General features: G+C 39.5%; 1 protein-coding gene across 1 annotated transcript in view; it reads right to left on the bottom strand.

Annotated features, from left to right (window-relative positions):
* The window catches only part of MED13L (mediator complex subunit 13L), a gene marked incomplete at its 5' end in the record, with an annotated part of 54,283 nt that overhangs the window by 17,570 nt on the left and 15,472 nt on the right, over positions 1–21,241 (bottom strand). Inside the window, 10 exons of the mRNA XM_029087152.1 lie at positions 832–1,020; positions 3,777–3,996; positions 5,621–6,062; positions 7,100–7,292; positions 7,897–8,066; positions 9,763–9,942; positions 10,607–11,541; positions 13,980–14,185; positions 17,369–17,589; positions 20,824–20,923. Coding sequence (XP_028942985.1) covers positions 832–1,020; positions 3,777–3,996; positions 5,621–6,062; positions 7,100–7,292; positions 7,897–8,066; positions 9,763–9,942; positions 10,607–11,541; positions 13,980–14,185; positions 17,369–17,589; positions 20,824–20,923 — 2,856 coding nt within the window. The remainder of the gene's footprint in view (positions 1–831; positions 1,021–3,776; positions 3,997–5,620; positions 6,063–7,099; positions 7,293–7,896; positions 8,067–9,762; positions 9,943–10,606; positions 11,542–13,979; positions 14,186–17,368; positions 17,590–20,823; positions 20,924–21,241) is intronic.

Here is a 21,241-nt window from a genome sequence, read left to right as displayed (position 1 = left end):
ACAGGTACCTTTCTGAGGGAAGCGTGCGGAGAGAATGTGAAGAGGAGACGCCTGGGGTGATGCTGCTTTTAAACATTTTCAGTGAGAGCTTATGGTTTTATGTGAGTCATGAAACGTGCTGATAGCTTGGTTTTATGATGATTTTGAAACGAGGTTTTTAAACCCTAACAAGCATGTCTTTATCCCAAGGTAAGTGTTTAAGTGTTTAGTTGGTCCATTAAATCTAAATAAAACACTCATCGGTATCTTTCAAAGAATGAAAAACATTCATGGAAAGTAGGATGGATTATTCTTCTTTTGAAATCCCTGAAATTCCAGAAACAGGGCTTGAATATTTACAGTTTAAAAAACAGATGAAAGATAAGCCCACTAAAATAGGGGGATTTCTTGATTACCTCAGGGAATTAATATATTATCTGTAATTAGGCACAGAAACTTATTTCATATATATGCATATATATACATATGTATATAAATAAAGTTTGGACATGAACACTTTCTTGTAGGAGTACTATAGACTAGAACTGCAAAACATCTCACCATCCCAAGTAACAGCATACATTTTGTCTTCTTTCAAACTGAACTTCAATTTAACCTTTTACTTTATGACTCAAAAGCAGAAGCTGAAACTGTTCTGAAAGCAAGCAGTCTGACATTTCTCGTACTATTTTCTGTTAGCGTTAGCTTACCTTTTCCCTTTTTATTATCACTGTCTTCTCTACCTTGAAAAAATACTCCTAAAAGTATTTTCTCTAATTTTTTTTTTTGATATTTGAAAAAGGCTGTTACAGTTTATTAGCAGGTTTTCATTTTCTTGACACCAAGACTTACCTCAGGATTTTTGAGGGTCATCTCGATGCTGGCAGCTGGCCCAAAGCCTGTGAGAGACTTGATGTGAATCTGCGTGGGCAACGGCCTCCTGCACTGGCAGTACACGGAAAATGCCAAAGACTTCAAGTGCTGAATGTAGAAAACCTGCTCGTCCTTCATTGTCTGCAGCATGTACTGGCAAGGCACGATCTATAAAATTCATACAACCAATAAAACATGATTGAAAGTCTTCAAAGAGCTGTTCATTAATATCAAACCAGATTTATACATTTGTAAGTCATTTAACATCCACGACACTGTACATGGTATTCAGTTATTTGCGGGCTCTGTAGCTTCCCATCAGAGCTCCTGCACGAGCACTCAGCAGTTGTCCTCCCCGACACAAACCCGCTGTTGCCATCAGAATGATGAATTTCATTTCAGGTTGCAAAACCCCTCAGAAAGCTGAGACTCCTGCTGCCCAATGTAACAGAAGAGTCTTCCTGTAGTACTACTACAATACAGCTGGAATAGCTGACAAACACTTACTAGAAACTCTACATAAATTTTGCCTTCTGTGATACAAACATCAGTAAATGAGAAACACAAATAGCTACACAAAAAGAACAGATTATTCTCCCAATCAAGTCTTATTTTCCTGAAGTCCACTTTCTCACTCGTACTGTAAGTGGAAGGGCACATAATTAATTACACATATAACATTTATCAAAATATACCACAAGTACTAACTACTAATGGCTTTTAAAAGCAATACTCAAAAAATTTGGGGGTAGTTTTAATTTTTTTAATCCTCAGTCCAAAACCAAACACCCATATTCAAACACTTGACTTTTTGTAAAACACCTTTTCTGATCAATATCTTTATTCACAGGTAGCTGTTACTGTATCACCTCAGTATTCTGACCTTTGTGTTTCAGCAGGTTTGTTCCATACTTTGTGGTCAGAGTTAGTATTTGTTTGCACTGCAGTGTCATTCTTAAAGAAGATTGTAGAAAGGAGAATTAAAATTCTATTGTAATGGTTTATGTGGTTGTTTCTCCTTTTCAGTTAACAGTGGAACCTCAGCAGTCTTATGCTGCTGTCCAGTTTTATTTCTTTCAGAAAGTAACGTGAAGGAAGACACTTAAATTCACACATTCAACAAGCAAGAAACAGAACTACAGTCAGATTTGCCCAGGAGGTTTGAGTCTGGTGGTTAAGACCCATCGGCACAAGAAGAATGGAGAGGAGAAATGGCACAACATTCCTTCAGAAGGTAACAAAGCATAACAAAAGTCATCTTTCCAGTTCAAATCTTTTAAAAATCAGAATTAAATCCCTGTAAACTCTTGTTTTTCAATGTCCTGTTGAGAAATAGAGTGTCCTGTACATGGCTGTGGAAAGGAACAGTGAGATCTTTGGAGGAGAAACTACCAATACAAAATATTTACGTTGTATAACACCACCAGACCCAGGCAGACTCTTTCAACAAATACCTTCAGTTGTAATAGAACTTCAAATATCACTAAACTTTTACTACTCTATGGTTCTTGCTTGAGCCTTGGAACTGGTAGAATATTCTACTTACTAAATGTGACTTTGTGTTTTTACAAGACAACTTCTTTATCCAACAATTTCAGGAGCTGAGCTTTTCCCCTCTATATATGAATTCTAATAAATCTGTAAACATTTGGGTTTGATTTGATTTTGAAATAACTGTATGTTTGTGTATACTGTGGTACAGCTGTGAGAATACTGTGCTGGTAACTATATCCTGTTACTCTTTATTTAGAGAAAATCATCTACTATTTTGACTTAAATTGGCAAAATGCCACGTATTTTGAGAAAGAAACAGTAAGTGCCCAGAAAATAAACAGTGCCCAGAAAATAAACAGCCCAGTACGTAGAATTCATAAGCCCATTAGTTGTCCTACACAGACTAAGATACAATTTCAATATATAGTTTAAATGCTCTTGTATTCCAGACTCTGTGATATCATTGGCTATTTTGTTTTTAATATCTTCAAGTCCAAATCAATTAAATTAGCTGCAGTCTACCAGAACATGAAGTTATGAATCTGATTTTCAGTTCATCCCCAAGCCTAAAATATTTTGGTGACAGTTTCCCTCATCATTTCAGGGAATGATGCAATTACAAAAAGTGCCAACTGTTTTCCATGTCCAATTTGAGATGCTATGATAACTTAGAATTTTTTTTTTAATCATTTAAATTAAAATACTTTAAAGCCAAGTTAAGCATCCATGAACACGGTACACAGAAATCATTCACATGCTGCTTCTTGCATGTGTTGCCCAGGCACATGCATAGCCTGTTCTCCCCCCCGTTTATTCAGACCCAGCCACTGTGGAAGCAGAGGCATGGCAAAACGCAGCCTGTCTGGGCAACAGGCCAAGCTCTGCTTCAGCCTACACAAATTCAATTCTGAAGTAATTCCATAGTAAGTAACCATTATTATATGCTAAGTTACATGGTAAATTATTTTTAAGAAGCAGATAATAACAATACAATAGTTAAATCATGCATTAAATGTCTGGTTCCACGTACTTCTTTTGGATTAAAAAGTATAAATCAGATAAAATATAAAAAACAAACAGAACATGCAAAGTAATCAAAGGAGCAACTGGACAATTTTGGCAATGGCAGCCCAAGTTGCAACTTAAGTAACTGAAATCCCTCTTCAGGAAGCATCTAGCATATAGGATCGCCAGAACCGTGCCACAGATTTGACGCCAGGATACTGTGGCTGCCTTAAATTAATTTCCTCCTCAAAACAAAAGCAAGTGTTTTTTCATAGAGCCTTGTACTGTCAACAAAATAATTTGTAAATGTCACCAAAATTTGATATCTTATCTTCCATCTTGTATCTTTCAGTATAGCACAAGTATCAAAAGTATACAGTGATAAAATGACCCTCCAGTGCAATGATAGAGGAAGGCAGAATTACCTGAAGAATGAAAGAATTCCTCATATTCTCAGGCAAGTTATCCAACATCTCTGTGTAGCATCTCATCAGACTTAACAGCCAAAAGTTGGTGGAGGCAGATTCTTCATCTGCAGTGTAGGTGAAAGGATCCACCATGTAGATGACAACTGCTGGGGGATAGGCATTGCTGTCCGCAGACTCGGGTTCCGTGGGAATCCCTATCCTCTCCCTCTCTGTAACACTGGAGACACACACCATGTCAGATTCAAAGGCAAGTTACAACAACTGCTCGTTATTTGTTTTCTGTAAGGGTGTGCAAGGCTGAGGCAGAAGAGGAAAAAGGAGAGTATTAAGGGAGTCTTATGTTCAGAAGCCAAACTAAAAAAAGATGACACCAGTGAATGAGGAGAGATGACTTTTACTCACTGCAGTTCTTAATCCCAAATGCCTGCTAATAATTATGCCTTAAAGATACTTAGCATAAAGTCTAACATAATCTCATTTAATGCAATCAGATTAGATTATGACTGAAGAATATGGAGAAGGTGACTTAATATGAGCTCTGTGAGCTTTCTTGTCATGTTTGTGCATGTCTGGATTTTGCTGATGTTTAGGGTTGTGTTTTGGGAGAGGCGGAAGGGGAAGAGAAGGAACTGAGAACTGAGGAAAAGTCCCAAAGTAATATTCCTGGAGACTGAGTCCCCTGTTCAGTGACAGAAAAGGTTCCACTGGTAATGGAAGGAGCAAGTGAACATTTTTTACTCGGTAAAACACTCCTCCGTGCCTCAACCATGAATGGGAGGCTCAACATCTGTAAGTGATAAAAAGCAGCTCAGACTCCTTTGGTCAGAAACCACGCTGCAGTTGATAAAATGGTATTTTGCCCAGATCCAGTGAACAGATGTCTTAAGGATAACCCAAACTACAACAGGATGTGGGCTTTTCACTTCAGATCCAGGAACTCCGTAACATATATCACGACTATCAGTAATATGCATTATTATGAGAGTAATGAAAAACATGTTCACTCAGGAAGTTACTTACATGAGATGTTAAAAAACCTTTTCCTAATTTTTATGTTTGATGGATGACTATTTATAATGAAGTCTTTAAAAAAGTTGCGCTGCTAAAATTTATTTTAAAGTAACAATATAATCCTGTTTCCTAACCTCACAGTGCACCTGCTTGCAACACAATACTTGTAATGCAGGAAAACCAGGAAAAAAAAATCCCTGGATTGCGTTTGATATCTAACATGACAGGCATGATGGAGTTCCCAAGGTAAGAGGCATTCAGTCCACGAGACATCCCGCAGTACCTGACACGTATGAGACCAAGCCAGTGGGTACGGCACAGGACCTATAGACACCTCGTGTTTCTCTTGTCATAGAATCATAGAATCCCAGACTGGTTTGGATTGGAAGGGACCTTAAAGCTCATCCAGTTCCAACCCCCCTGCCAGCAGCAGGGACACCTTCCACTAGACCAGGTTGCTCAAAGCCTCATCCAACCTGGCCGAGAACACTTCCAGGGAGGGGGTCCTGCAAACACAGGCCAGGTGGGGTATCCTAAGGCATCCCAAAGGGCACTACACCACCCATGTTTGTGCAGTTGAATCAAGTTCTGTTCCTCATAATGAAAAAGGAGAAGTTTTTTTCTCCAGCTCCCCTTTATCAGGAACTGCTGTGAACAAATGAAAATGTGCCCTGCTCCACTTACAGCTGGGCAGTAGTACTGCACGGCTCAGGGGGAACTCTCCTTTCAAGGATTTACATAAGGCTTAAAGGCTGTGAGTTACATGAAACAGGAGAACAGCTGATTTAATTAGAAGTACTTTGAGTCACTGGAGCACTTAAGTAACTTACCCTTCCTGTCCTTCCTGCTGCTGCTGTGGTAAGTTTTGACCTGACTCTGTCTCTCCTCCGGGACCTGTGCTTCCTTGCGAGCGGTCTGTGTTTCCCCCAGTGTTGGTGTTCTGCCCTGAACCAATGCTCCCACTAAACCCTGGAGTGGAGGTAGTGGCCATCTGGTTAACGCTGGGTGTTGCAGAAGATGCTGACAGTTGTGGCACAGAGGATCCAGAGGATGAACTACTTCCCGTGGGAAGGCTGGTGGTCCCACCGCTGGGCGTGGAGTTAAAGGAACTGCCTGTTGGTGGTGCCCCAGCAGCCGAAAGACAGGTGGGATTTGAGGGCACGGGTCCAGTATTCCCAGTTGCTGTTGGTGTCTGGCCTGCTGGCGCTGGGGTTTGGTACTTCGGTGGGAGCAACAGGCTGCTGTCAAGCTGCAGGGTGGCCAAGTAAGGTGCTGAAATGGCATATGAAGAGGGAAGGAGATTAATGACAGTCTGTCAGATCGAAGTGAACTGTACTAACCGTAAAGTCATACAATATTTTCTGCGATTTTAGAATATTCTAAGAGTATAAAAATGCTAAGTGAATATAAACTCCATTATAAATATTTACTTTAGAATCCATTTTTCAGGGTTTCAGTTCTAACTGATAGGAATCAGGATTGACTTTGCAGAGCTTTGTGTATCCAGGTTGGTACTGACATGTCATTACCTCTGGCTAGATCGTGTGGTGATAACAGCTCTATATAGCGCTCAGCTTTGCAATCTACTACAGGTTATCTCTGTCAGACTGAAAAACTAGAAGTCCTTTTTACCTGAGCTACAATAATGGCAAACCTTAATATAGTTATTTGTGCTCCTCAGTAGCAGAGAAAGAGATATCACAGCGATTATTTTTAACTAACAAATGAATAAAAAATAAGTAAAAGAATATTTATTATTTATTTACTCTCAGAGGTGGTAAATCGCCAGCAGGGGAAGTTTCCAATACCCTGCCCAATTCCTCACCTACGTGTGCACTTTCTCTTTTCCACCTGTGTTAATTCTTGCTTCCTTTGCAGCTTTAGTGACCTCGCCTTTTATATAACTCAATGCTGTACCTGCAGGCACCACGCACAGCATTCTGTCACAGTGGTGTGATCATCCATATTAGTAGGATATAAACCAGATCAATTTTACATTCAGTCTTGTGTGGAACTGCTTAGAAACATACAAATGTCTTATACCAAACTGACTTTCCTAAAAAGGTAAGAATTGGCTTTTGAATCTGTGACATGATAATACTTTCGTAAGAAAACTTTCTAAAGTAGGCAAATTTAGCACGGAAGTGATTAAGAAATTAAGATAAAGCCTCATAATACCTTTTTTTTAATTTTTAAATATATCATAATCCGTACATTAGGAAAAACTCCCCTGCTTCCACCTACTGCAAATAAACTGTAATATACCTACAGAAAACAAGACAGCCTTGCTAACGCCGTGGTAGACTTACCTAGGTGATGCCGGCAAACTTGCGCGTAAAGTTTGAGTCTGGAATGATTGTCACACTCCTCAGTGCCCCAAGGCTGGTTAAACCATTCGCTCACCAGCTCGTCCGTCAGCTTCTGTGCCACAGTCTTTCCCACCCGCATAATCCCATCGCGTAACACTTTGCAGATTGGTTTGTGCTGGCCAAGTCTACACATCTGGTGAGGAAAGAAGAAACGCCTGTAACTAGATGCCAAGCACCTGAGGAAGTCATGCAGACTGGTTTGTAGCTAAACCCTTTATTACCAGCACACATCTGGTGGCTTCTTAATAAATATAAAACCAAAAGGCTACACTTATCTGTGGACTTGAATTGCACTTACAGCAGAACTAAGGTTACAAAGTAATCTTACACATTCAGTACTAGCTAATGTGCATCTAACATAGGAAATGGTTTTATCTCCAGCCCAGCAATTACAAGAAAGCAACAGATTCTTTAATCTACTCCCTCCTCTTTAGGTTTGGTTGGGCTTTTGTGTGTTAGGTTGCAACTGTATGAATCCTAGTGTTAGATCCTCTGTAAAATAAGAGAATGTGTGCTGGGAAGAGCAGATGGCAACAAAAACCCTGAAATGCACAGAGAGTCACAGTGTAACTCCAATTATTCTTGGACTCTGAATGTGCAGAAAGTCCTCAAAATGAAAGAAAACCTTATTCAAGTAATCGTTACTTTAAAAACCCATGGATTTCTCCCAATAAGCATGCAGTGGAGCAGAAATGACACTTAAGAAGAAATAATTCAGTGTGGTTCCTCTTTCCAACCTCGTATACAGCACTCAAGTCCCTGAAGAAAGTTTTGGCTCCATCGAGCAAGGCCTCATTTTCTGGACACACGACAATATAGGCGACATCCCGATGGCCCCCGTATGGGTCAAGCAACAGCCTCTCCCAGAACGGCAAAGAGAACGGAGAGATTGTCAGGAAGTCCTTTTTTTAAAAGTCTGTTTCTCTGTTAAAATAAGTAATTTATTATCCGAAAATATGAGAGAAAGAAAAAAAAGAAAGAAAGAAAGAAAGAAAAAAAGTTAAAATAACTGGTTTAACTGCAGTGGGCTCTCTGATGTACCAGGAAGTGGGTTCTTTTACAGGAATACTGGAAATCACTAATCCCTTGCCAAGCTGAGTCTCCTAGAAGTTTGACCACAGAGTGGAGACATGTAAGGAGCTGTATCATGCCTGAGAAACCACGTTCTCCCACAGTCTTTTTCCTTGGGAAAAAAATATTTAATAAAGGAGAAGAAAGATTTATATTGTACTTAAGAAATGTCATAAAATCAAAGTTCAGTCAGGCAAAGTAGAGGAAGCTGATCCAAGCACCATTTAAACTTTCCTAGAAAGTTGCAATAAAACATCTTTCAGTGTGCTGTAAATACATGTATTGCCCTTCTCAAGGCTTAATCTCGTGGTTTTCCTTTGTCATAAGCATAACCACATCTCACGAGTTCCTACTCAATCCAAAGTAATGACATGAAATCTGATTTTACAGTTCCTCATCTACCTCCACCTGGCTGTGCAAAATTAGTAAGTTAAATGGTCAGGCAAACTTATTCCCAGGTATGTAATACTAAGCAAAGTTATCAGAATCCTAAAAATTGCCTCTCTCCATAGGAAGTGCTCCAGAGCACTTGTTCTCACAGCCGAGAGGATCACCATCCAGTTTAACATGGTATCTCCCAGACATTGTGCTCATTAGAAGAAATATTGTTGAAAATTTCAAGTGAAAATATACCCAGTAGTGTCTGCAGAATATCATCCAACTTAATTAAAAAGTCAACATTCGGTAAAAATTACTGAATCTATATCCAAGTCTCTGCTACTTCCTATATGGTAATTTTGGTTTTATTCTCTGGTAACAGTTGGCAAATCCTAACTCCTAAAGTTACAAATGCTGGAAAAATGATTTGAAGTACTCCTCGTGAAGCACAATAGCTTTAGACAGGAACTGTAGTTACTGCAAGTTGCCCCCAAGGAAAGCAGCAACAGCTCAAATACCAACAGAGAGAAAATAAAGCAAAGCACAATGGAACCGCAGAAAAATAAACTAAGTCAGACTGCGCGGTTAAAACTGAAATAAACTGCAGGTGAGGAATCCATATGTACATGTCAGTCATTATTCACATGTCATCATCATTTTGTGCACATACAAAATCTATTCTGTAATCTGTATTTTCCAGAAGTGTCACTTACAGCCAGGAGATACTTAAACTGACATGTCTTATTAAGACTGTGGGAAACCTTAGAAGAAGCAAGACTCTCTGTGGAGAAAGCGTACCCACCCGCCTCTTCAGTATCTGTACAGCTCAAAGCTGCTCTTCCTGTTAGGATTTGGTACAATTTGAACAGCTTCCTCTGCTCACGTCAGTTTTACACCAGCTATCTCAGGCCAAGCCAAGACACAGATTCAAACAGGGAGGCTGATCTTCACCCAGCATTTCTGCACTCTAAATACTCATCGATCTGGATGAAACCTCCACTGTGGCACTCAAGCGTGTGCTTCAGATGCCTTGGAAGGCATTTTAAAGCTCCATGAAGAGCCCATTTGTTCCCAAGTATTTCCAGAAGAAAGTGCACACTTGTAGAACACTATGCTTTTGTGTTAACTATTGGCATATACCACAATGTACGTACCATAGGTTCCCCGTCCTGCCATCTTATGGAACTGCTGCCAGGTGAGTGGTCCCTGCACGTGCTGGATGTTCTCCCAGGTCCTTCCCGTTCGTTTCTTCTGGATAGCGTCCTGGAGAAAGGGCTGGAGCGACAGCAGCATGCGCACCACATCCTGGGAGGAGAGCATGCTGATGTCCAGCACTGCAAATGACAAAGGAACATCAATCATTTTCAGCGAGGAACAGGAAGAATTATTTTGAGGTGGCAACATTTTTTGGTTTATTGTTCCTTTGTATTGCTCTTCACAGTGCTCATAAAATTTGTACAACTCTAATTAGCTTAATGGCATTTAATGTGTTATTGTATGAAAACGTTACTGAAAGAAGCTGTCATCATAGTCCTTTTCACAAACCTTTCAATATTGCTGTTGTCCAGCTCCGTTCATAAGAAGCCAGAGCATCTTCAGCATATAAACAGGTAATATTTGTTTATAAAATCACTTTTTTTGTTCCTTGGTGACACTTTCATACAGAGCAGTTCTTTTCTGCTGACTTATACCCTTCTCCAAAAAAAAACAAAGGCCATAATTCTGCCCTCCCCTCAATACTTCAATTTGTTTTGCATCTCTGCTTTAGATTTACATGCTCCCAGAGACTCTTACACAATTCAGACCACACAGTCAGTCTAAGGACAACTGGATTACTGGCACTTTAGATGCAATTCAGAAAGCTTTCAGAAAATGACTTTAATTCTAGAATATTTTTACGCATGTTATTTCCCACATAAAGATGAAGGCAGTGGCTCACAACAAATGTAGAGAGGTCACAAAAAAATCAAAGAAAAAAAACATGTGTATGACCCATACCATTGCTGTGAGGCCAAGAATGGACAGTGGCACTTCTTACGAGGGCTTCATCCACTTTCCCACCAGTGGGGTTGTCCACGTACTGCCTGCCTTGCTCCAGGGCATTGAAGCATTCTATCCAGGAGTCGTTGCTGTCTGCCTGCAGTCTGTCGTAACTCCAGTTCATACACGGCAGCGTCTGCCGATTATTGGAGGACATATAATCCAAGCAGCTCAGAGATGTGAAAGGCTGTGTGTGCTGATTCTGGAGGAGAAGGAGGAGGCTCATGGGAGGCTCCTGGGTCCTTCTAGCTCCCTCTCCCATCTGAGAGATCAAGTTGCTTTGACATATCATCAGCCGTCTTTCTGCAGCTTGGCCAATGTCTGAGGTCTTGCCGAAAATATCGAGCTCATCCTCAATGAAGAGCCCAGAGTTGTAACCTAATTTGCGGTTCATAATCGCGCTAAAGCCACAGGTGCAGCGGTACTGATCCTCGTTAGATGAGTCTGGGATGTATAACCCGACATCTGCCCCTTTAATATTCATGTTACAGGCGCATATACAACAGCTGTCAAAGTTACGGTCTTTGAAGATGTTCAACACAGAGTCTGAGAGAATCAAGGTGACGTACAGGCTGTGGGCTTCTGGGATGGGCTGAACAGTGGCTGGCTCCACAGAATTCAGCGGCCGTGTCGTAGAAGGGGTAGAAGCAGGTGAACCTTGATCTGTGCTGTCGTATTTTACAGATCCTTGACCGCTCGCAGTACCCCCACCTCTAGGAGTCCTTGGGGTCCTGGGAGTGCGTGGGGTAGGAACAGAGAAGCGGGGAGTCGCTGGTGACGGCAGAACTCCTGCTCCACTGTTGCTGGCCGGAGCAGCACTATTTAGCGTCACTGGTGTATTCATCTGAGGAGTGTTCATCTGAAGATAGTCTTGGTCGGCCAAACTCCCAACACTAGGCACATTGCTAGGAGAAATACATGAAAAACGGAGTCAAATGCCATCACAAATGGGTTGGTTGTGAAGAATGAGTTTGTCAAAACTGATTTTTAAGTACAAGGAGATGGTGAAAACTGAAAGGATTGACTGTAACTGTAGTGAAGAAAACACCTTTAGACATTCTGCTCATGACCTTCTACTGACATCTCTCAACTAAAATTGTAATTCTCATCATGAACACCATTGTTTTTTATCAGTATAATAAAAAGGAATCATCTCAGGCACTGAGCCCTCTTAAAGATTATTCCCATGGCCTGAAACTCAAATGCTCTTGAGAAGAATCTCTAGATAAATTATCGAGTTAAGATTTTAGGATATTTGTAACGCTTTTAGGGAAAAGAGAAAGAATTGTAGTTGTTGTTTTAAACACAATTATCTGTAGATAGACAGACATTAGTGGAAACAAAGAAAATATTTCAGAGGCATAGAAATCTTAATTTATTTTAGAAGTCATCACTTTAAATAGCTGTCAGAGGTCATGCATCTGGCACTTTATTTATTGCCTCATGGTGGTGTGCAACTGGTAAAAAAGTATTTCAGGTACTATAAATGCAAATACTTAGTTAGGATTACACAGTCTACAGCACAGTATGACACATTCCATTACAAACTCTTAGTCCAGTAAAGGTAAGAATCACATTTTTGGGTCACCTCCTGTCATACCTGGTTTTTATTACTTTGGTTTTGTCATTTTCTGCCAAATTCGAGTGACCAAAGAACAGTTTGTACATTCCCAGGAGACTGATCCCCTCTTTGGAATGACTCATTATATCAAGAAACGGGTAATATGGGGCCAATCATAAGAAGATCTTTACTTAACTTTTCTCTTTCCAAGCTGCTAATAAGCTGCTCACTTTTCTTGAAATGTGTTCATTACACATGAGGGCAAGGAAAAAGTGTAAGAACTCGGTGAGACTCGAGAAAGGAGAGGAAACAGGTTTTTCTCAGGTTTGTCTGTTCTTACTGTGTATTTTGTGTGTTATTTAAAAGAAGTACTATTTTAACGCTCACATATCATTAGTGACTTGAAAAGGAAAATAGTGAAGACCTTATTCCTGAGAATCATTTTATTGAATCATTTCATTACCTTGCACTGATGTATGTCCAACTCAAAGCAAGACAGAGAAAAAAAAAATGAACCAAGGTTTGAAGGAGTTCTGAATCTGAAGCATAGTGAATGCCTCAGACTCGTAAGAAAAGGTGACCTAGAAATCTTGATTGGCAATCACCACTCTGTCGGAAGCCTGCAGTAATAATCTTCACTCTAATTGAATTATATTGAAAATGAAAGGGGTTTTTTTCCCCAACAAATACCTGAAATTAATAACCAGCTCAGGCCTGGTGAATCAGTTACTATTATGAAAAAAACCTGAGAATTAAATTGCTCCCTAGGCACTATCAAGGGTTTACAATTTCTTTTTTGCAATTCTTTTGAGAACAGTGAAGGATCCTTTGGAGCTGGAAAATGACTGATTTGAAGGATTTACAGACTGATTTAAAGATACAGGCTACTTCCTCTAGAAATCAATGCAGTGCAGCAGGAGATCTTTCTACTATTATTATGCCTTTAAAGAGGTTTTATGAATTTAATGGTGCAAATTCTTGATAGCTTTCAAAATCTCCAGCAATGAATTTCTCCCACAAACACTGCTGATTTCTGAGAATTGAGTAAGGAACACAAGCTTTGCAATTTAACAGCAACGTTTGCTTATAGGTCACAGCACTCTCATATCCGGCATCTTTTCTTCTTGTGTTTAGCAAGGGGAGGACAGCACACATCCCATCAGCATCTGTCTGATCAGCAGCTCCACGTGTGACCTACTCAGGGTAAATCACAAGAACTCAGAAAATCTAACATGAGAACATGGAGAGGAGAGCTGTCACAGGCTGACTCGAAGTTTTAAGAGCTCTCAGAAGGCAAACTGGTGTCATCAGGACCAGGTACCATCAGACCGAAGCTCAAACTGAACACACAAGTACAAACTGCTGGCTAGAGAACTGGATATGGAAACGGGAGGACAGGGAGGTGAGAGGTTAAGTGCATTAATTTCATTCCCTAACACTTCTGGTTTATGTTGAATTACAATATTTTCCTGTATCAGAAATTGCAATTAATTCAAGTACCACATATTCCTTTCTTTTAAAACCACTCAAGAGTGTAGTGGACACATACTGTATGTAACATCACCAATTTCCAAAAGCTGTTTTTAATTCAAACGTTCCTACTATCAGAACTTTTTTGTTCTCAATGACAAATGTAGGTTTAAAATACACATGCAGGTTATTTTATGGTTCTGGTGTGTAGTAAAGCACTTAATACATACAAACATTTTCATTAACGAGCCATTTCAGGTACGGGCATGACAAACTCATTTCCTACAAGACTGTACTTACTTGTAGCCATCTCTAATGAAAGTGGCTGCAGGCGGCAAAGGAAGTTGTTCAATTTTAGGAGGAACAGCCCAAGAAGGCCTGAAAATGCAGGCATCTGGTATCTTCAGAGGTAGGAGGCACTGGCTTGGCAGTATCTTCAGTGGAGCAAAAAGGGAGGAGCCCACAAAAGGTTGAAATGATGGAACTTTGTGCACGTACGAAAAATCCTGTAACATCCAAGTGACACTGTTTACATCAATATGGCAAGGTTGCTCTTTATATTCAGATATTTATTTTTAATTAAAACCTATTGTACTGTTTGAACCCTCTACAATTGCATTTTTTCCAAAATTAACTATATTTATTCATTCTACAAAACACCGAAGAGCAGTTCCTTCAAGGAAACCCAGCTCAGGCTCCTTGTTACACTGAGATGCTATTTATCTTTAATGTCAGTAGATTTCACAATTAGATTAGATTCATTAAAGACAAGCAATGTCTGGAAAATGAGTAGTGTACTATGGAATTTTCATACTACCTAACTTTAAGCACCTAATGTAGGCACTTAACAGAGATGATCTTTGCAAGACTTTTATACTGACAATGGAGAGAGAGGCCAAGTCACAGTGTGAAGAAACCTTAGGTGCCTTAAATCAGCCTCTCTGAATAACCCCCACGTTGGGGGTTAGTATAATCCAAGTAATTAAAGCGGCCATTTTACACATCCCAAATATAAAGAGAGTATCAAATATAAATATATAAACAATCGAGTAAACATAATATTAAATATAAACATAAATGAAGTCCAGTCCAACTGGACTTTCATTGACTGTCATGTTTGATTGCAGAGAATGACAGGAACTTCAGCCAGAGTTTCTAGAGCTATTCCAAGTTTCTTTCAGAAGAAAAGAGCTAATCCTTTTGAGGCACTACTGCAAAGTGAAAATAATGATTACAACAGTAACAGTAGTCTCTCTCAGAATTTCAGTATTTAGATCTTTACATTTTCCCTTGCACCTCGTAAAGCATTGAGAGATGAGTAATGTGTGGATTGCTATCTTCATCTGCTGAATATTCAGCGCAAGAAATCTACGTCCATGTTCTCAAAATGGTTAGCAATGGGTTTAGGTGCTCGTTTCCCCCACTGGTGTGTATGAGCAGGTGTGACACACTTGAAAGCAAGTAAACTGTGCTGTTGGAAATGTTATCAGGCAGAATTAAAATATGAATTTTAATACTCCTAAAATGGTTGTGAGGGAGATTAAAATATCTTCGGTATCAATGGCACGCTAAAATCTGTTCCCACTCAAAAACTTTCAGCTCAACAAATTCCAGTACAGATTTTCTTTCCAGGCCCAAATTACACTAGTCTTAAGCAAAGAGATTACTGCAGAAACAGCAGAAAAAAAGCAGCAAGGTCCGTGGCAAGGCAAAGTCTTACAAACCTTATAAAAATCTTATTTCAAACTTCTATGATGGTATAAAAATTGGTAGATACACAAACTATACAAGGCAAATGGACAGCTGTACTCCAGCAAAGCTCCAAGAAGATGCCTTTTGTCATCATGCCTTCAAGTTATGAAGTTAGGAGATCTTGCAATAACCAAGCAGACTTGCTACGTGCTCAGCTTTCCAGATGGCTGCCTGTCTTCACGAGGGGCACAGGGATAACTCACTCCCTGACACTTCTGCAAAGTCTCTCTCAACAGAACTGTTTGTAAAAGCTCTCTGCCAGCTCAGCCCCTTCCCAGGTGTCAGCCTCCTCTGCAGCCCTGGGAGCTGGTAGCTCCTGGGTCTGACTAGACACAGTTCATCATGATATGGAGACAGAATCTCTGAATGCAACAAGCTGCCTCACTTCCCCCCAGGGACAGGGGCTTCCTCCCATCCCAGGGACAAAACGGAATGCTCTTTGGAGAAAGTCACCCTGTGGCTTGCCTGTTCTTTACTTTTACTATCCCTAAGGTGTACTACTACTGCCATGCAGGAAAATGTACTAATTCATAGCTGATTAAATCATTTATACTACGATAAATTTATATATCAGTATTCTCATATTGATATATAGCCACTTCTTGTCCATGCAACTGCAAGTGCTACATCTTTTTTTGTACAGCTCTCTCAACAATGCAGATGCTTAAAAGTTCAGCCTATGGTTAATTCCAACATTCACAGGGGCACAAAATGAGAGGGCAGGAGGTGGTGTTGGGGAGAGGAATGGCTCCTGCAATAGGGAACAGGCTGTGGCTGATTAGGGACAGGGTGGGCCTGAAGGAGAATTAGGCCATAAAATCAAGGGCTGGGGACTACCAGGAGGACAGAGTTATAGTGTGTATCTCCCTTTTTATTACCTGTGCACAAATGAGCTTGCTGCAGAACAAGGCGATGTGTATTTCTACAAGGAAATGTGTATCTTTAAAAAACAAACCAAACCAAACCTGTCAGGCTATATGCATGGAAATATGGTAACGACAGCTTCTGACAAAAGTGACAGAAATTGGCCCCAAAAGTTAAGTTAATGCAGAATACACAGAAGCAGGCAGAATGGCGTTATCCTACCTCTTAACCTGTGCTAAAGATGGAACAATGAAATACAAATCGATGTACGCTGGGTGCTTATGTTAAGTCCTGTTATGTGATGCTATGGAAAAATGGATACATCTTGATATGTAAGGTCGGGGAGGTGAGTACTAGTACCCAGCAGCAGAGTCCCCATTTAAAAATAGTTCTTTACTCAGATACACTATAGGACTCAATATAGGAGTAACTATGTGACATTACCTGACCTGTGTTATACAGAAAGTCAGATAAGAATGGTCCCATCTGGCCTTAAAACTTGTGAAGTAACATCAGCTGAAGAAGAAACAGAGCAAGTTCAACCCCTGGGCTTTCTCAGAGATTTTCAACCCTAACCAAAAAAGGCAACATTTCAGAGAGAAAAAGGCAGCCTTTCTACATGCATGACTTTATCCTCGCTGCATCCCCAGAGACTGGCAGCAAGGAGTGGCTATACATAAAAGGTGCTACAGAAAAGTTATCTGAAGAAATAAATCATTTAACAGCTACTTAGTCACAAGTAGGACGCTTTTTCAAATACGTACAATTCTTTCTGTTAGACATAGGGCTCATTTCACATACAATATTGTTTGTTTCCTGAGAACACCCAAAAACATTACAAACATAAACTTACAAGAAGAAAAATACCTCTAGTTAAGATCAGGGAAACAATTAAAAAGCTCTTTTACATGAGAAGATATTCTTTTTTCCAACTAATAACTGGTATGTACTTTATATGGATCCCATTCTCATTTGTTACAGTAGCCTGCTACACACACTACACGTGACTTGTTTATAAAAATCAAAACATACATAGATGAGATGATGAAAATACCACATCTTTGGCATGTTACCTTAATTTCTTCAGGTTTAGGGCTACCTAATCCATCTTCCACCTCCATTTTAAACTCAGCAAGCTGTGTTGGAACCATGTTGACCATGGGACTTTCCATCATTCCCAAGGTAGTCACAGTCTCTGAACTTATTCCATCTTTGTAACTCATTACTGGGGAGAAGGCAGGGTGTTGTTCTAAAGAAGGTGGTGTTGGGAACATCCTTTGGAGATCTGCCACAGCTAAATATGATGAAATAATGCACCGTTAATCATTAAAATACAAATTCTCACGGAAATCCAATAAAGAGAAGTGACCTACTCAACACTAGCTCTTATTTAATCAGTTCAAAACCAGCAAAGATTCTACAGACTTACTAGTCCTGACACCAGTATACATCTAGATGAAAAGTTAATTCCTAGGGATACTTTGCAAGCTTATTGTTCAGCAGAAACAAGAAACTGGTGGAGACATAAATTCTATGTACAATTTTAAAAACAACAAAAAAAGTATTTAATAATAAAAGAGACAAACTGACATTAATGCAAAGTTCACCCCAGCAAATGTCACTAAGGAGGAACGGAGCAGTTTCTTCCCTTTTTTAGAGCTGACACCGAGCCCTAAAATGGGAGGCTTTTGGAATTAGTGTGCGCTCAGCTGCGTTTTTCCACTGACATACAGGCACTGTGGTCTCGTTTGGTCCATAGTGACATAACTCCTGAAGAGAGGACAGGCTACTGTTGCTAACACAAACAGGCAATTTTGCTGAGGAATCAGACTGCTAGGCATCCAAAAGTGACAAATGACAGAGGAAGCCACAAAATTATAATTTTGCATCACAAGACATTAAGCCAGGAAAATCTCTGAATTACTTCTCAGTAAATGAACATAATGTAATCATCCATCGTATATTTTTCTTCTTTAAGCAAAACAAACAAACAAAAAACCCCAACAGAAGTGCTTAATAAAGTGTAATGCAATCAAATAAAAATCAGAATAATGTCCTCTTTTTTCTCCCCAGCTACCTTCTTTCTCCTTCCAGCTATCAGCTTCCATATTTATTTTGCTTGAAATTCAGAATACATGCTATCTGTTCCTGACTTGAATTAGGACAGATATTCTCTGGACATAACCACTCCGGTGAATTCACTGTTAAAACACTCAGATTAGAGAAGGGTAAATTCCCACAGGTGTCTCTTCTTAAATACTTTTTCTGACAGACTAAACTCCCAATTCCATTTCCGTTCCTACACATACATCCAACCCGAGCTGACAGGACACAAGGACATACTGTCAAATTCAGTAACTTCTGCAGCCTAAAGATTCTGGAAAATTCATAAATAAATACAGATGGATTTCTGAGCGGTAAACATGGCACTGGGGAAATCCAAACTGGTGAAACAGAGTGAAACCCAAAACTTCAAAAAAACAGAAGTAAGTGATGGGATTAAAATTATGAATAGTATGTGAATATACACACTAACAGTACATTTCTGTAGTATGCTGCTACCTCAGGATGTGCCTCCACTCTGCCTTGGCAGAGCCAAAACCTGAATTCTGTTCTTTTGTGCAGGAGATGAGACAGCCAATCTATTTAATTCTTTAGATAAATTGAAACAACTCAAATAGGTCAAGTCCTCTCAAAATGGAGTTCTGTTGGGAATAACAGTCAAAGCTGAACCCAAAGTCTTTCACAACCTGGAGTAGCAGAGTAAATAATGGGCTATGAATTATTTCCACTCAGCTCTTTTTACATTTTTTTAACCCCTCAATCTTTGAATTAAAAATTTCAAAGACCTTAGTCTTGTCCTGTTATCAGATAAATTAATGTTGAATACAGGTTCAGTAGAACAGGAAAAATCTATTTTCCACCCAGTGCTGACATGAAATATAATCTTCAGGATGCCAGCTGGATTAGCTACTACCTCTGGTTTTCAACAAAGAGAAGCGTGCTTTAGAAACTGGAGGAAGGGGGACAGGAAAGAAGGTTACAGTGAAATGTGGTCAGTGGGACTCTATGATGATGTACACGGCATTTCAGTTCCCGGCAGATACTGCTGTGCCTCGACAGCTGGTGTCAAGGGGACAGCTACAAAACAGGAGTGGAGTGTATCTAACTCATGTCATACAGCTCAGCAGTATATCATTTTCTCACACTCAAGCTCACTCTAGTTAGCAAAATTCTGCAGTGCAGATTCATAAAAAAGTTTAATTACAAAAAATCCCCCAACCCTACAGCAACAGGCTAACTATCATTATTCATTTTCATGTGTGTCATGCTTGAAAAAGCTTTGCATATTTTAAAAAGCTATGGATCAACTAAACCTGTCAAAATCCAATCTCTGTATACTTCAGACTTCTACATTTGAGTAAATCAGCACAGCTTTTATGGGTCCATAAAACTCTGACTCATCTCCTTCAGACTGGTTTTTTCCTTCTCCTCAATTTGTTCTCATTACCAGCTAAAGTTAATGAGAAGGCATTAAAGAATGATTTACAGAGAAATTTGATTTCAGCTTATAGCAGCCACAAAAATCAAACATTCTTCCTCCTCACCACTGAGTAATTTGTAATTCATAATATGATTGGTTAGTATTATACCAGAACAGCTCACCTTCCTCCTCTCACACAAACATACACACATTTCTCTTTCAGCTCAAGAGAAATGCCACCTATATAAACAGAATAATAGAATCATAGGATCATTTTGGTTGGAAAAGACCTTTAAGATCATCAAGTGCAACCATTAACCACTAAAACACGTCTTTATACACCATGTCTACCTGTCTTTTAAATACCTCCAGGGATGGTGACTCCACCACTTCCCTGGGCAGCCTGTTCCAGTGCTTTACTACTCTTTTGGTGAAGAAATTTTTCCTGATATCTGTAAAAGGTGTACAAAGTGTCTTCAGTTAGAACCTACTTCTTCTATTTTAATCATGCACTTCCACAACTAGATTAAACCCTGAAAGTGATTTTAGTCTGAATTTGTCAAATGCTGAATGCAGTTTTCTTCCAAGACAGGTTGCACCATAATGGCCAGTTGGAAAGTCACAGCTTTAAATTCTCTGAATTCTTTAAAAAGAAGAATGATTTGTAGTTAGAGAAGGATGTGGTAATGGTGTAAGTGACAAACTGAAATTAAATACTGAACTGAGAACAGAGGGGACAGCTTCTAAACGAAGATTTGTAACAAATCCCTCCCATGCTTCCTATCTAAGACAAGAGTGTCAACAGAACAGCATATCAAATCTCAGTAGGCACGTTAAAAATATATGTATTTATTACCATCCACTGTTTCCCTTAAAATCTGCTTATCCTCTTTTAATGTTGGCATCTGGGAATTACAGAACAAAATAAGCACACTACCTCTTAGTGCTGAAAAAGTGACATTATAAGGCTCCTAAAAAGGCATTATGGTAGCAATAAGGAGACTGTAACTGCCAACAAAGCGGTAACCAGTTGTTGCTACTTACTTGGTGGGTACGGCACTGCTGTTCTACCATCCTTCCCCACGGGGCGTTCCTCAGACCCTGCTGCGGGCATTTTTGATGACCGAAGAGCTGGTGATACAGCCTAAAAGCAGAATAATCACATACCATATTAAAAAATATACAAAATATTAGAATTCATAAGCTATTAAAATTCTGAAAACTCTCTGAATGAGATTTCACAGGAAAGAAAAAAGAGTCTGGACTTCTTTTTCCTCTCTTTCAACACTAAAACAAGCAAACAAGTCTCTGAAATATTTGCCTGTGTATACACCCCCCCATATATAGATACATACATATAAGCATATATATCTATATTCATACAAATTATATTCAAAATACTATCCCAAACATTGAGCCTGAAATTAATGTGACCACTCCACTTGCTTCTATGTTTGGACTA

The sequence above is a fragment of the Antrostomus carolinensis genome, unplaced genomic scaffold (assembly GCF_000700745.2).
Source record: "Antrostomus carolinensis isolate BGI_N321 unplaced genomic scaffold, ASM70074v2 scaffold1831, whole genome shotgun sequence".
Classification (NCBI taxonomy): domain Eukaryota; kingdom Metazoa; phylum Chordata; class Aves; order Caprimulgiformes; family Caprimulgidae; genus Antrostomus; species Antrostomus carolinensis.
This window is presented reverse-complemented; position numbering and strand designations above follow the sequence as displayed.